Here is a 13,699-nt window from a genome sequence, read left to right as displayed (position 1 = left end):
ATTAGAAATGATAAACTCCTGCAAGTCTGAAACCCAATAACATCTTTTGAGTATTACCTCTCTCTAGGTCACTTCCAAAGTCAAGTTGTGGCAAAAGGCCTAGATTAGATGCTCAGTTTTATCACTCTCTGCCACGCAAGACACCAACTAAACCGGACCCTCACAACATACCACCTGGAAGGGGCTCTGCATACCTTTATTTTGTTGTTGTTAAGAAGATTTAATTTATTTACACATTCAAGAACTGAGGTGTAGGCCAGCGGTGTAGGAGGAGGATGAGAGGACTCACCAGAGGACAGAGTGGGGAGCAGAATAGGCAGATTGACAAAGTACACTGCTGAGGGGAGCAGAGGGCAAGACAGAGGGCTGCCGCGCCATATGGGTCAGAGCTCCCTGGCTCGGAATCGAACATGTGTTGCAGTGGATGGCGATAGCTTGATAGACCTGAGACTTTAACCCCGTACCACCAAGGAAGCCCTCTGCATATTTTCTTGATGGAGCTACTATAAACTGTACTTTCATTATTCTGAAGTATCACCAAATCTCCCTCTTTACAATCAGTCACTCTAATCCTGCTATGGCTCATCAATATCCCAATAAGACAAGAAGTAATCCTGCTATGGCTCATCAATATCCCAATAAGACAAGAATTACTGTAAGAACTGTAGGCATCAATGAAGGGGTCCTTGAACAGCAGACACATTAGCACCACAGTCAAACATCCAGGACCACACAGAACATTACAAGAAATTCCTCACACCACTAATCCAAGTCATGTGTTTAACACTATAAGGACACTTAGTTTTCCTAACAAAGCAAAAGACCTCTAAATAAAATGTGTATTTGCCAAAATGGCATGGTTTAGGTAGAGAAGTATAGTGTCTATTGAATGACTTGACACTCTACAAATTTATTTTTTTGCACTGACACCCTCCTAACTTCCCAGGCCTTACCTGTTTTGGATAGAGTTGGCAGCGACATGCATGGCGACAGCAGTTTCTTGAGTTTTCCGGTTCATGCCCCCTGGTGGGGGACACATCCCTGACCCAACCTGAGGTGGCATATTGGCCATGTTAGGGCCGTAAGGCCGGTTGCCCATGGAGGCATGACTCATTCTCCCTGGAGGGAGTGTGCCATAAGGTGGGATGCCAGGCTGCCCATGCATCTGACCTCCAGCACCCATAGGGTTCATGCTTCCAGCCATGCCTGCACTGGGGTAGTTAGCGTTGGGCAAGGCATTATAATTTGGCTGTCTAGGGTAGCCTCCTGGGAAGAGAAGGAGAGAAGATGCAGAGATTTGGTTAGTAATTCACTAACAACTCACCAATATTTGCTCAACTGTAAAACTCCAAAGATAATAAACAAGAAATCATTCAATATTTGGTTCGGAAATAGGCCAACTCTAAGGTAGTCTTTACCCCATTAAAAAAAAAGAGAGAGAAGTAAAAGGGAGGATGGGAGCATATAAAGGCAGGCCTCAGTTGCTCCCTCATCTTCAAGACAGCACAGCACAGCACAGAGCAAGGTCAACTGCAGGCTGGCTTTACTGTTTTCCAGGCCCTGCAACTCCTAGATTCTTTTCTTTCTGAATACTCATCTTGCCTTCTATCCTGTGTTCTGCACAAGACATTCAGCTTTAGATCCACGTGGGTCTGATTCTGAGCAGAGATCAATTAGGACTTAGTTACTTAAAAAAAAAAAAATTGCAATAACCCACAAAGCCCATTAACTAACTCTCTCTGCTAAGTCTCGAGCTACACACCTTATTCCCATTTTATAGATGAAACTGAGGCGAGGGATATTCCCAAGACTTCCCAATGATGACAACCCTGCACTACTCTAGGGGCTGCCTTTGGTGGATTTATGGCAAAAGACAACCTTACTCATAACCCAGACAGCTTCGTATCAGACAAGGAACTTCTCTAACTACTATGTGCTCCCAACTAGGTAGTATACTCACCTTGTGGGCCGTACTGACTCCCCTGGGGACCATAACCCCCCATGGAGTTCTGCTGGTAAGAGCCCATGCCCGTGTGCATCTGTCCTCCAGAAGGCTGACGTGGAGATAAGGCCGAGCCGGGCTGGGGGGAGCTGTACTGAGGCATCTGGGGGTTCCTCTGGATGTAACCTATTTGTGGGTAGTGTCCATACAGTCATGACCCAGCACAATGGGAATGAATGCTCTCCCTTATCCTAGGAGTTCTTAAGTTACCATTTCTTCAGCAGCAGTTTGCATGAAGTCTCTATTTTATAATTTGCTATACAATTGTGTCCATGTAGGCAACCACTCCTCCCCCACTTGACAGTCACATGAACTATTTCCACTAAATGGAGGTTTTACAAGAAAAATAGCAATGAGAGAAACAACAAAAAAGCAGTGCATCATTTAAAGGACAGACTAATGATGACCTAAGTGGGGACAATGCAGAGGGGTGAAGGAGGGAGAAATATATCAAAATACAAATACTGAGAAACAAAGAATGGCTACGGGGATAGATATAATTCTGGAGCCATCAATCTGCCACAATCTATGCTATCTTCACAATTTGTTGCCGAGATTACCTAAGCATCATGATTATGTAGTTCTCCAAAAGCTATTACACAGGATAATCAAGTGTCTACCTTAGCCTTCCACTTCTCTAAGCACAGTTTCTTACCTCGATCTTGGGCAATGCTCGATTGGTTCATGGAAGGATGCATGATGCTGTCCGACTGGCCACTGGGTGGCCGAGGTGGCATCTGGTTACCTGCTCCAGACACAAAAAGTAGTATGCCAATTACGGCTAAACCCGGAAAATTCTAGCTAAAAGACCAATGGCTCTTGGGACGGCCAAGCACCCCAGTATCACAGCCACAGAGAGATCCTGCCAAAGGGCCCCTACCCTCTCCACATGCCAAAGGGAAACACAGACGTGACTCAGAGATGTGGGAGGTGGGGCTTCTTGCTATTGTTGGGGGACAGTTCCCAGTCCCTCTTCCCAAAGCCCAACACTCGAGGTTACCTGGCACTGCAGCAGGCGAGAGTGGTCCTGAGCGAGACTGAGCAACACTGGCAGGAGAGCCAACAGGGGACGGGGAGGGGCCTCGGATGCCAGGTAGGTGAGGGGAGGTATGAGGAGAGAAAGGAGACTGAGCTGGATTACTCTGCTCTCCTTGGCTGCTTGAAATCCCTGATGTGCTCACTCCAGGGCTCAGAGCTCCTTCTGTCCCCATGGGGAGATCATCTATTGAACCAGACAGATCCTGAAATATACACACAAGGACATGAATTAGCAAAGTTAGGCAGAAAGACTCCTCTTTCAACAGTCCTACTACATTTTTCTTAAACAACCAAGAGCAATGTGCAAATAGTAGTAGTCACGATACTATTATAGCTTTACATGTGGTAACCTATTAAGGGTCACACAAAATATTTCAGTCTGTGTGCCATACAGTGTTTGTCATACACAACTACTCAGCTCTGCCATCATAGCACAACAGCAGCCAGATAGTACACAAACAACTGGGCATGACTATGGTATAATAAAACTTTATTTATAAAACAAGTAATCAGTCAAAAAACTGCACATTGCTGGGCCCTTCCTGGTGGTGCAATAGGTTAAAGCGCAACATTATGAAGCTGGCCACAGCTGCTTCGGCATGAGTGTGATCCCCAGCCTGGGGGGTGCCCCACATGCCACAGCAGCTGTCTCCTGTCTCGCCTGCTGCTCCCCTCAGCAGTGTACTTCGTTAGTCTGCCTGTTCTGCTCCCCACCCTGACTCTGGCGACTCTTCTCACAGCCTCTGCCCCTCTGGCCTGTACCCCAGTTCTGTATGCATAAATAAATAAAACTTTAAAAAAAAAAAGTTACACATTGCTGCCCTCTCGTCTACTCACTCAAATATGGATCTAGGTCTTTCTTCTTTTCTAGCCCCAACTTCTAGTTGTAAGAGAGCTTTTCTTCCAATGAGACTAGTTTCCAAGGGGTAGTAAACACTACCGGGATGGCACTGGAGCTACCCAGAATGTTAACAAGTTTGGGCAACATTTGCAGATACCCTCACTGTCAGATTATTATAACCTATGTTTACCAAGGGCTCAATTACTTCGAGTTACTGTTTTGCAACATAAAGGGTAGGAGGTGGGAAAGATGTATTGTACAGAAAAGACAATTCCTTACTGCAAGAAGGCCTAGGACTATATTCTTAATACTGGCCTACAACAGAGATAAATGTTTGCCAACTGAATAAGCTCAGTTTTCCCTTAGTCTTAAATTCTTCATAGAGAATTTGCTTATTTGGTGGCTACTCTTCTCTGGGAAATATTCACCCAGGAAATGTTCCCACAATGCTACCACATGTCCCATGTTCACTGCCCAGCCATTCTGTTGGTTAAACACCACATATTAACTTGTGACTAGGAACTAACTGTACCCCAAAGAAAGACTGAGTGCTTCGGGTATAGGCTCAGGTCTCAAACAACAACAACAACAACCAAAAAAACAAAAACAAAAACAAACAAAAAAAAAAACCCTAGTATTCTAATGCTTAAGAAAAGAGTTTTCTTGGACAGACATATCTGGGGAGGAAGGAGATCCCAAATGGGCTGAGGTGACTCTATTCCTACTCCTACCACAACCTTACCTTCAGAAGATCAGTTCAAGGTGACGGTGACACCTAAAGTCTGACATAACAATGGAGTTTACAGAATACCTTTAAGTTCTCCCCCAGCATCCAAGTTGGTTGAACCTTCTGCAAACCAAGTGGCTAGGTTGAGAGCATTTCTGGGGAGTTCTATGGGAACAAAACTTATTCTCAAGGCAAGGCACCAGGGGAGTGTGCTTATGTATGTCCAGTTCTCAGTGTTAGCTCAGAAGTTAGAAAATGCTAATTTTACTGTAAGAATTTTCCACAGCACTTGTTAATAAACCTCGATCTGTAATAGAAACCACAGCTCAAGGCTCTGTTTTTTAGGAACCAGTAGGTTCCCTAAGCATTTCTTCCTTTAGTCTTTACTACTCATCAAATTGTCAGTTTCTGATAAGAAGGCCTACTTGCTTAGAAGAAAATGAAATCACTGCATTGGGGAATAGAAAAGGAATCAACAGTCTATCCATGAGAAAACAACTTGGTTCTATACAAATACCTTTTAAAACTCAACATGTTTGGGAACATTTTGGCCTTTAATTATACAAGTAAAACAAGAACGTTCTTATGGTAAAAACATTTCAGATAGTATAGCCAAGTTCCCCTTTGCTCTTTCTGCAGCCTTCAATAGAGGTGCCTGTCCTTGGAGACTTAAAGAATGGATGAGGAAGAAAACAACAACCTTCCCCCCCCATCAAGCACCGCTATCAGGGCCCAGGCAGGGAGCATGGATGCTCCTTCAGTCACATTTCTGTTAAAAACCAGGCTCTCTACAGATCCACAAGTGAATTTCCAAGTCCAGTTGAAACATCCTAGGAACCTGAAGAAAACACTGGCAGCCCATGGTCTGGGTTCTCAAGGCCCTGGAGGCATCTGTGATGGTAAATAAATCCGTTATTGATCCTTTTGTGTGTACCTGCAGTATAACTGAATTGTGAGCATGCGGGTGAGGTCCCACAGATAGACAGCCCAGTCCACTCTGGGCTTCCCTGTAACAAGGGGACAGCTGATTTAAGGAAAAAAACAAACAACAACAAAAAAACCCAGTCAAATTATATACTGTTAATATTAACAATATCTGAATATCTGTAAGTTAATTTTCTACAATTCTTGGAAGTAGATACTACTACCACCAACACTGAAGATGAGAGAGCTGGTGTTCAGAGAGGTTGGGTTGCATGCCCAAGTCATCTAGCAAAGAGGTGAAAGAAATGAGATTTTGAACCCAGGTCTACTGAATGCCAGTCTTAAGTTCTCTCTTTCTACCTTATGCAACAATACTACATGGACTGAAGAAAAAGCAGCACATAGTTTAGTTAGGAGGACCAACGCCCACCTCTTGGCTCTCAGCAGTTGTGACCTTGGGCAAACTGACAAGATCAGCTTAGGTTTTCTCACTTCTGCAATGAGAAGGCCAAACAAATCTGAGTTTGTGACACCCCTGGGGTATATTCATAAACTCCACTGGTACCATATGGTAAGGGCCATGTGGGCTGTACAATTCCAGCAGCAGTACTCTGGAATGACAGATATGACAACATACAAGCAGTTTAAGATGTAAGACATACCCATCACAGTCCCAGGGCTAATCACAGTAAATGTCTTTATTGGGAAAGGGAGGGAGCACGTAAGGTAGAAGAGTCCAAAAGAAGTCTCCCCTCTCCATATACATGAGTAGATATTTTTTCTAAACTCCATGTCCTTTTATTGCACAGGACACACCTCTGCTTTCTACCCTACAAAAAGCCAGTTTTTCAGGTCTTTTGTTCCATAAAAAGCCGGATGTCTGGTTGTTGAGTCAGACCTCAGTGTGCCTAAAAGTTGTCTTCCACAATGTACTCAATACACAAAGTTCAATCAAGCCAAGACTCTAGTCTTTTGGTGAGGGGGGAGGTGGTTGGGGACTCAGATCTCCTCAAAAGGAAGGGCCCACCTAACAGGTACCTGCTGAGAGGAACATGGAAAACAACAGAGGCAATGCCCCACAAGTGGGAAGATCTCTTTCTGGGTTTGTTCTCCCCAAGCATAATCTTGTTGGGAGATGGAAGGTGAGAATGAGCCCACTCAGTGCCCTGCCAGTTCCAGAGAAGCAGCAGGGCCAGGGAGAATTTCCTCACGTGTTTCCAACGTGTTTTATGCATTTTATTGCTCATCTACCATGCAGATCAAAAGCACTGGAGCAGGTCCAACTATTTCACACAGAATCTCACACTCCAGGCTGGCTACAGCCCCAAAAGCCTTCGTTTCTTCACTTGAAATACTGCCCAATGTTATTTTGGGATCTGACCTGATAGAGGAAGCCCAGAGGGACTCCATGACGATAACCGTTCCAGCTGTGATTGGCTGCCCAGCCCCAGCGAGTGCCAGGGCGGGTATGTCAGGCTCTGCTGACAAACAGAACTCAGCAGCTAACACCTTCTCTTCACACCATAACAAAACCATGCCCCAAATCACGCAGTCCATCCTCATGTGGGTGGGGGTGGGTAGGGGCTGCTAGTATAGCTCACACAGGGAAGATTTCAAGTCTTGACAGGAGCTGGCTGGTGATGGAGTACATTTTCAAGCAGGAAGATACCAGATCAGGGTTAGAGAAGGGAGTTTAAATAACCTCTTGCCAGAGTCTCATGAGAATGATCTCAGTTCATTTTGCTGAACAGATTAAATAGACCACCAGACAAGTCCAGAGAAAAGGCCCATGGCAATGCTCAGATTCAGCATTTCTCACGTTCAGCTGAATCCTGAGGAATGTGTCTGAGCCAAGCCCTTACAGAGTCCTCATATTCTTTCAGTTGCCAGCCAAGTTGTGCTGGCTACTGACAGGGGAACCACCCACTAAGAGAACCAGGTAAACCCTACACGCAAGTCTGGACTAGTGAGCTTGTGTGTGATTGGAAAGTCAACCTCTGGATGAAAGTCCAAATACTCAGCCTGAAGTGACCAAATCTGCACTGACAACTTACCAAGTGTCTAACAAGTAAATCAACAGAAGAGGCTGTTCCCATGCTGGAAAGTGGGAGGAAACCCTGGTGGTCACAGAAGAGGCTGGGAAACCGAGCCCTTGAGGAAAGGCAGATGGTAGGGAAGGAAGCAGTGGCTTTGACAAACTTTAAGAAGACTACAACAAACTTAATTACATAGGACCTACTTAGTTTTTCATAAAGCTTCCACCCTTTTGTCAAGGATGGAGCAGGGAGCTATGTCTAAATCAAGCAATTCTAAAAAATATTCAGTACAAAAAAGGTTTCAGCCCTAGGTCCTTGTTCTCCTCAGTCTTTGCTGAGAGGAAGCAAGGCTGAGCTGACCTACCCAGACTGGTTGGTAGCGACTGCGGAGCGTGGCACTTCTGTCCCAGTAAATGGGCCTCCATCCCTGCCTAGAGAGCCAGCTACTTGGCGCTAGCTGAAATGCCAAGAAAGAATCAACACTGAACAAACAGGCTGCTTCCTCCACACGGCACTTTCAGGTCAGGCGTTAAGCAGGTGGTAAAGAAGAGGAGACTCAGAGGCAGGCACCGTCCTGTCACAGTTTCAGACAAGCACCACTCCTCCCGCACCACTAAGTTTGGAACAGCAGCAACAGCTATTCCAGGCTTGTAGTACTGTATTCCTATCCCCGACCCGCAGTTTCTAAAAACTCTCACCAAACTCCTCCTTTTATTCTACAATACGCTGTTTTGCTGGGGATAATTAGGGTGTTCTTCCTGGTTCCTTCTTGCTGTTGGGTGGGAAATGCAATGTAGAGAAAAGTCAGACTCTTCTAGAATGCTTCTCATAGGCCCATTGCTAAGAGAAGATCATTATATACACAAATGGAAATTTAGAAATTAAGCACTGGGAGACCAAATTTCCAAATTCAAAGGATGTTGGAAAGAGGAATAAAAGCATGTCCTTTTGTGTCTCCCTCTTGAAAGGAAGTAGAACTGACACAAATATGTGAATATCATGTGTTCTACCCCAAGGTAAATGGTGAAGACTCATATTTAATTCTTACAACTGTCTTCTGTTAAAGGTCTTACCCATTTCAAGAAATTAAAACACCTGCCCAAGGACATTCAGCTATGATCTGAACAGCCAGGCTGCAAACCCACATTGTGATTCCAAAGCGTGTACTTTCTCCACCATAAGTACAAAATGGTTACCATCAAAGGCAAGGCTCCATGCTCTAAAACAAGTCTCCAGACATGCTGAATGATTAGTTATGTGAGGCCAGTTCAACAGGCCTCACTCCATCCTCTGTAGAAGACTAAATAAAGCCAAGCCATCCCAATCTACAATGCTATGCATTCCAGCTCTCCTAGTCTTTTAAGGTTTATTTCCAATCAGTTGCTTTACTAAGAACCCTCTTGAGTTAAGCCTATCTTTCCTATCTCTCTGGTTTTTCTCATCTCTAGATGCTTAGAAGGGTAGTTAAGGTACAAGGGGGAGAGGGGAAAGTGACTATAAATCTAGTAAAAAAAAGCAGCAAGTTCCATAAAGGTAGGTGTCTGGTCTCTGGTGTTAATTAATATCCAGTATAGTCTAATCCTACTCACTAGCACAAGGCTTATGGTCTGGAGAGAGAAATCAAACATCCCTGGTCTCTGGGTGGCCTCAACCCAGGCCATTTCAATCCTCACACTTTTTCTTTCTTTCTTTTTAAAGCCTTATTTTATTTATTTCTGCATACAAGGGTTGGGGTATATAGGCCAGAAGTACAAGGGCTGGAGAGAATGGAGGTTGGGGGGAGTCACCAGAGACAAAGTAGGGAGCAGAACAGGCATACTGACGAAGTACACTGCTGAGGTGAGCAGTGGGCAGGACAGGTGAGGTCTGCTGAACCATGTGGGTCAGCTCCCTGCCCTGGGATTGAATTCATGCTGCAGCTTCATAATGCTGTTGGGCAGCATTATGGGTTTTAAAACCCTTCATACTATGAGGGAGGTCCATATTCTCTTTTCCTTAAAAAACAAAAAACCCTAAAACCCTCACACTTTCCTCTTCACTCAACCTGCAGGTACCCTTCTGAACTATAAGACTATTGCAATTTGTTTAGGAATCCTACTCCCCAAACTACAAGAGGGGCAAGTATATTTCTGGAGGCAGAAGCCAAGCAAGCTTCACCACGCTGCCCACAGACATGCTCAAACAATGGGTTAAAAGAGCTATCCTCTAACATAGAGCAAAGTGACCAACTCCCCGAGACGAAGAGTAGAACTGGGTGGGAAGACCACCTGCTTGACCATGTACCATAGGTACTACAATTACATCAAAGATGAGAAAGTTTCGTGGAGACAAAGTCTCCACAATCAAGTACAACTTCTCTGCTCTTACCCTCACCCCACAGGCAGGGCCCAGTGTTCTTCGAGGCCTTCTAGGCCTAATGTTACAGAGCTGGTGGCACCATGATGAATCTGCTTTCCCCCACTCGCTTGCAAGACCCAACTACATTCTCCTGTTACGAGTGACCAGAAAAATTCCAGGCTCACAAGACAAAATATTTGAAAGACGAAAGACGTTGCTCAATGAACAACCTACTCAAAAGCAGCCTCTTTAGACCCAATCTGTTAGTATCCTTTCTCTAATCTTTGTTCCCTCACCCTAAACTTGTACCTGAACTCTAGACCTCCACATTGAGGGAAAGGAGGGTGCTGACATCCATGGAACTGGCTTTCTTCTCTAAATCTGAAGAGGGGCCTCCCTGGGGGCCCACTGGGTTAAAGTGCAGCACTATGAACTATTAGCAGCCACTGCAGCACAAATTTGATCCCCTGCCAGGGAGGTGACTCACAGGGCACAGCAGACCTCTCCTGTCTCACCTGCTTGCGCCCCTCAGCAGTGTATTTCAGTACATCAGCCTGTTCTGCCTCCCACTCTGTCTATAGTGAATCCTCTCACTCCTCGAACCCTTGGCCTGTACCCCAGTTCTTTCATACATAAAAATAAATATTTAAGAAATAAATAAAACGGAAAAGTGCAACTCAGAATGGGCCTTGACCATTTGGGTAAAAGCTCTTGACAGAACTGCAGTGCAGGGGGAAAGTCTGGACAAGGGGCTATTGGGAGGTGGGCCTCTGTCACAGTCACTGGAGAAATTTGTTACAAAAATACAAAACATGCCACTCCAATGCACCTCAGCAAAATGCTAAGGGTGTTGCCGAGGTGAACAGGGAAGATAGGCCGTTGGGCTGCTTGCATTCCTGTGGCGCAAGCCCCAGTGAACAGAAGCTCGGCTACTGCAGCAGCCATTGATTTTCTAGGGGTCGATATTCTGCTCCTACAGATCTGCTCGGCTAGAGTTTTAATCACAGGGAGGCCCCTCTTCAGATTTAATCACTTCTGCTCAACATGTCCCCTGCACTTCCCTCGCCAAACCAATAAAACAAACACCAGACACAACAAGAAATGGCCAGAGATAGATGGTGTTCCCCCATGGTGACTCCCACCATGGAGAAATTCTAAGCCCCAGTTCCATGGGAGTAAATACAAGGGAGAAGAAACCAGAGCTACAAAAGCATCACAGGAAGTTGCAGGACAGATCCAAGGCCCCAGAGAACCTTTAAGCCCAAAATTCCCACACAGACGCTTCTAGCAGGTGATTCAACATAAAAAACCCAAGTTCCTAGCTTGTGGGGGAAACAATAGATTCTAGGGCTCCTACAGAGCACCGAAACCTTGCCTTCTAGTTTGGCACAGTGGACACCAGGACTGTACAGTTCTATGTCACCTACTGGCCTGCCTTTCCACACCCATCCTCAACCCCTAATGAAGACCAGGAGAACACACCTTTTCTAGACAGAAACCACCTCTTGCCCATAAAGGTACAGTGTTGTACAGTGTTTTAACGGTCACTAGTTAACAGATTCAAATCTGAAAATAATGAAACTGGGTCAGAGCCAGCTTGAGTTACAGCAGTCAAGAGCAGTACGTATTTATGGAATAGGGCTGTTCTAATCCCCGCAGGAAAGGAGCATGTAGGGCCAAAGAAGGCAAAGAAGGCAGGAACTCCCTCCTTTCTCAAAGTCAAGTGTTCCCTGTTAGGAAAGCATACCACACAGACTTTTACCCATGATGACCATCAACTTAAATCCTAGAGCTTGAGCAAGAAGTCAGGAAAGGGGGAGAGGAAATAAGCACAGAAAAGCAAGCAGAATTGCAGGCAGACATTTCAGGGAGAAGGGACGCTGCCTTAGGCTTTCCCTCATTTATCTGCCCCTGAGGCTCACAACAACCAGAAAGCAGTTAAAGAAGTAATGTGCACAGCAGGGAGAGCCAAGCCTCTCTGACTGAACAGAGCCTGAGGTCTAGGGGGGTCTCTGGGCCGGGTGACTTCCTTGGGTTGGTATTTTAAGCCCTAAATTCATATCCACCAGTGGCCTTCCCTAGGTGAACTGGTTCAGCGAAAATTCAAAGTCCAAGAGACTGAGAGAAGTGGAGAACAAACATCTGAAAATGGGGAGTGGGTAGACGTAAGCTAGAAAAGCCACCAAGCTCCAAAGGCCTTCCTTTAAAACCAAAAGAACAACTTGAACATAGGGCGAGACAGTCAAATTCTAGAAGTGAAAGTTGATAGGGGAAAATATTCTTGATAAGAATCTCTAAACACCAGCCCATTTTATTTGGAAATAAGTTTCTCTCTTACCTTTCCCAAAATGTCAGGAAATTACCTCCATTCATCTCAGTAAACAATATTCAGTATTCCTTCCATGTCAAAGTTGACCTTAGGGGATAGGTTTGCTAACTCAGCTTGAGCCTTCAACCTCTAGCCCCTACCTACAACAAAGCATGGCTTCTTAGCTTCCTTGGAAAGGTGAAATAGGAGGGAAGCCTGCAGCTCAGAAGTGAGATCTGCTTCATGGCAATCTAAAATTATGTCACAATCCCAGCCAATTCCAGGCTGACACCAGTGGGGAAGACGGAATAGGCTGAGGCCAGAGTTAATGGAGCAAGGTCAGGCACTGCTCCCCAAAGGAACATCAGATCACAAAACAATTTCAGCACAGCTTTCATGTCCAATACCAGGTGTTTTAGAAATATGAGGAAAAAAGACCATTGAGCTGATTATCTATACTCGATTTGTGATAAGTTTACAAAAGCTCGATGGCTAGAGGCCTGATGGACCAAGTCTGTGGGAAAAGATTCTTACTTTAATGTGGGATGGCCCCAGTAGTTTCTGTATATACAGTATTTCTAGAACTTTACTTCTGGTTCAAAAAAAATCCATGTCCCCACCAAGAATAGACAAGAAACTGGGAGGGCTGGCTTTCTGATTTTAGTTGGCTTTTTTTTTTTTAAGATTTATTTATTTATTCGTACAGAACTGGGGTACAGGCCAGAGATGCGGAGGGTGAGAGGATTCACCAGGGACAGAGTGGGGAGCAGAACAGGCAGATGGATGAAGTACACTGCTGAGGGGAACAGTGGGCGGGTCAGGAGAGGTCTGCCACGCCATGTGGTCACCTCCGGGACAGGCGGGAACCGAACTCATGTGGCAGTGGCTTTAGTTTCTTAGTGCTGTGCTTTAACCTGCTGCGCCACCAGGGAGGGCCTGGTTGGCTTTTTTTTTTTTTTGAGAACAGAAGCTAAGGCATGTTCATTGTGATAATCTCCCAACTAGCTCTGTGGAAAGTTATCAAAGAGCCAATAAGAGAGAAAAAGGACAGCAGGATGGGTAAGGAAAATCTCTGTCACCAGGCAACTGAGTTCAACCATACACTGACTCAAGAATTTCAGGAAATTCTAGTTTCTTAGATTTTTTCCTTCTAGAGTAAATGCTTCTTAAATCCTCCTGAGAGCAGAAGCTACAGTTTTTCCTGAAAATCCTAACCCCATATCTCTTTCTTCCCTTTCTCCAAAGAGAAGAGAATATAGAAGACAAATGCAGTTTTTGGAATGTGGCATTCTTTCCCTTAAAGGAGCTTTTTCCTGATCCTTTATAGTAAGTTGGTCCTAACAATACAAGCACTGGAAACCAGGAAAATCAATGCTCTCATTTCTGAATGCCCTCGGACAAGTCCTTTTACCCTTTGTGGCCTTTGGTTCCTCTTAGGTAAAGTGGGGGGCGGGGGAGCAGGGAAAAGAGGGAGGCAGGTATCTGT

General features: G+C 45.1%; 1 protein-coding gene across 2 annotated transcripts in view; it reads right to left on the bottom strand.

Annotated features, from left to right (window-relative positions):
- The window catches only part of ARID1A (AT rich interactive domain 1A (SWI-like)), a 68,518-nt gene that overhangs the window by 13,461 nt on the left and 41,358 nt on the right, over positions 1 to 13,699 (bottom strand). For both annotated transcript variants that reach the window (XM_004678659.2, XM_012722416.1), the window contains exons 5-8: positions 3,003 to 3,243; positions 2,658 to 2,747; positions 1,961 to 2,128; positions 954 to 1,266 (exon numbers count right to left, since the gene is read on the bottom strand). In XM_004678659.2, the coding sequence (XP_004678716.1) occupies positions 954 to 1,266; positions 1,961 to 2,128; positions 2,658 to 2,747; positions 3,003 to 3,243 (812 nt within the window). The remainder of the gene's footprint in view (positions 1 to 953; positions 1,267 to 1,960; positions 2,129 to 2,657; positions 2,748 to 3,002; positions 3,244 to 13,699) is intronic.

Source organism: Condylura cristata, unplaced genomic scaffold, assembly GCF_000260355.1.
Source record: "Condylura cristata isolate star-nosed mole 26May11 unplaced genomic scaffold, ConCri1.0 scaffold00008, whole genome shotgun sequence".
Lineage (NCBI taxonomy): Eukaryota > Metazoa > Chordata > Mammalia > Eulipotyphla > Talpidae > Condylura > Condylura cristata.
The sequence above is the reverse complement of the archived record's forward strand: the minus strand, read 5'-3'. Positions and strand labels throughout refer to the sequence as shown.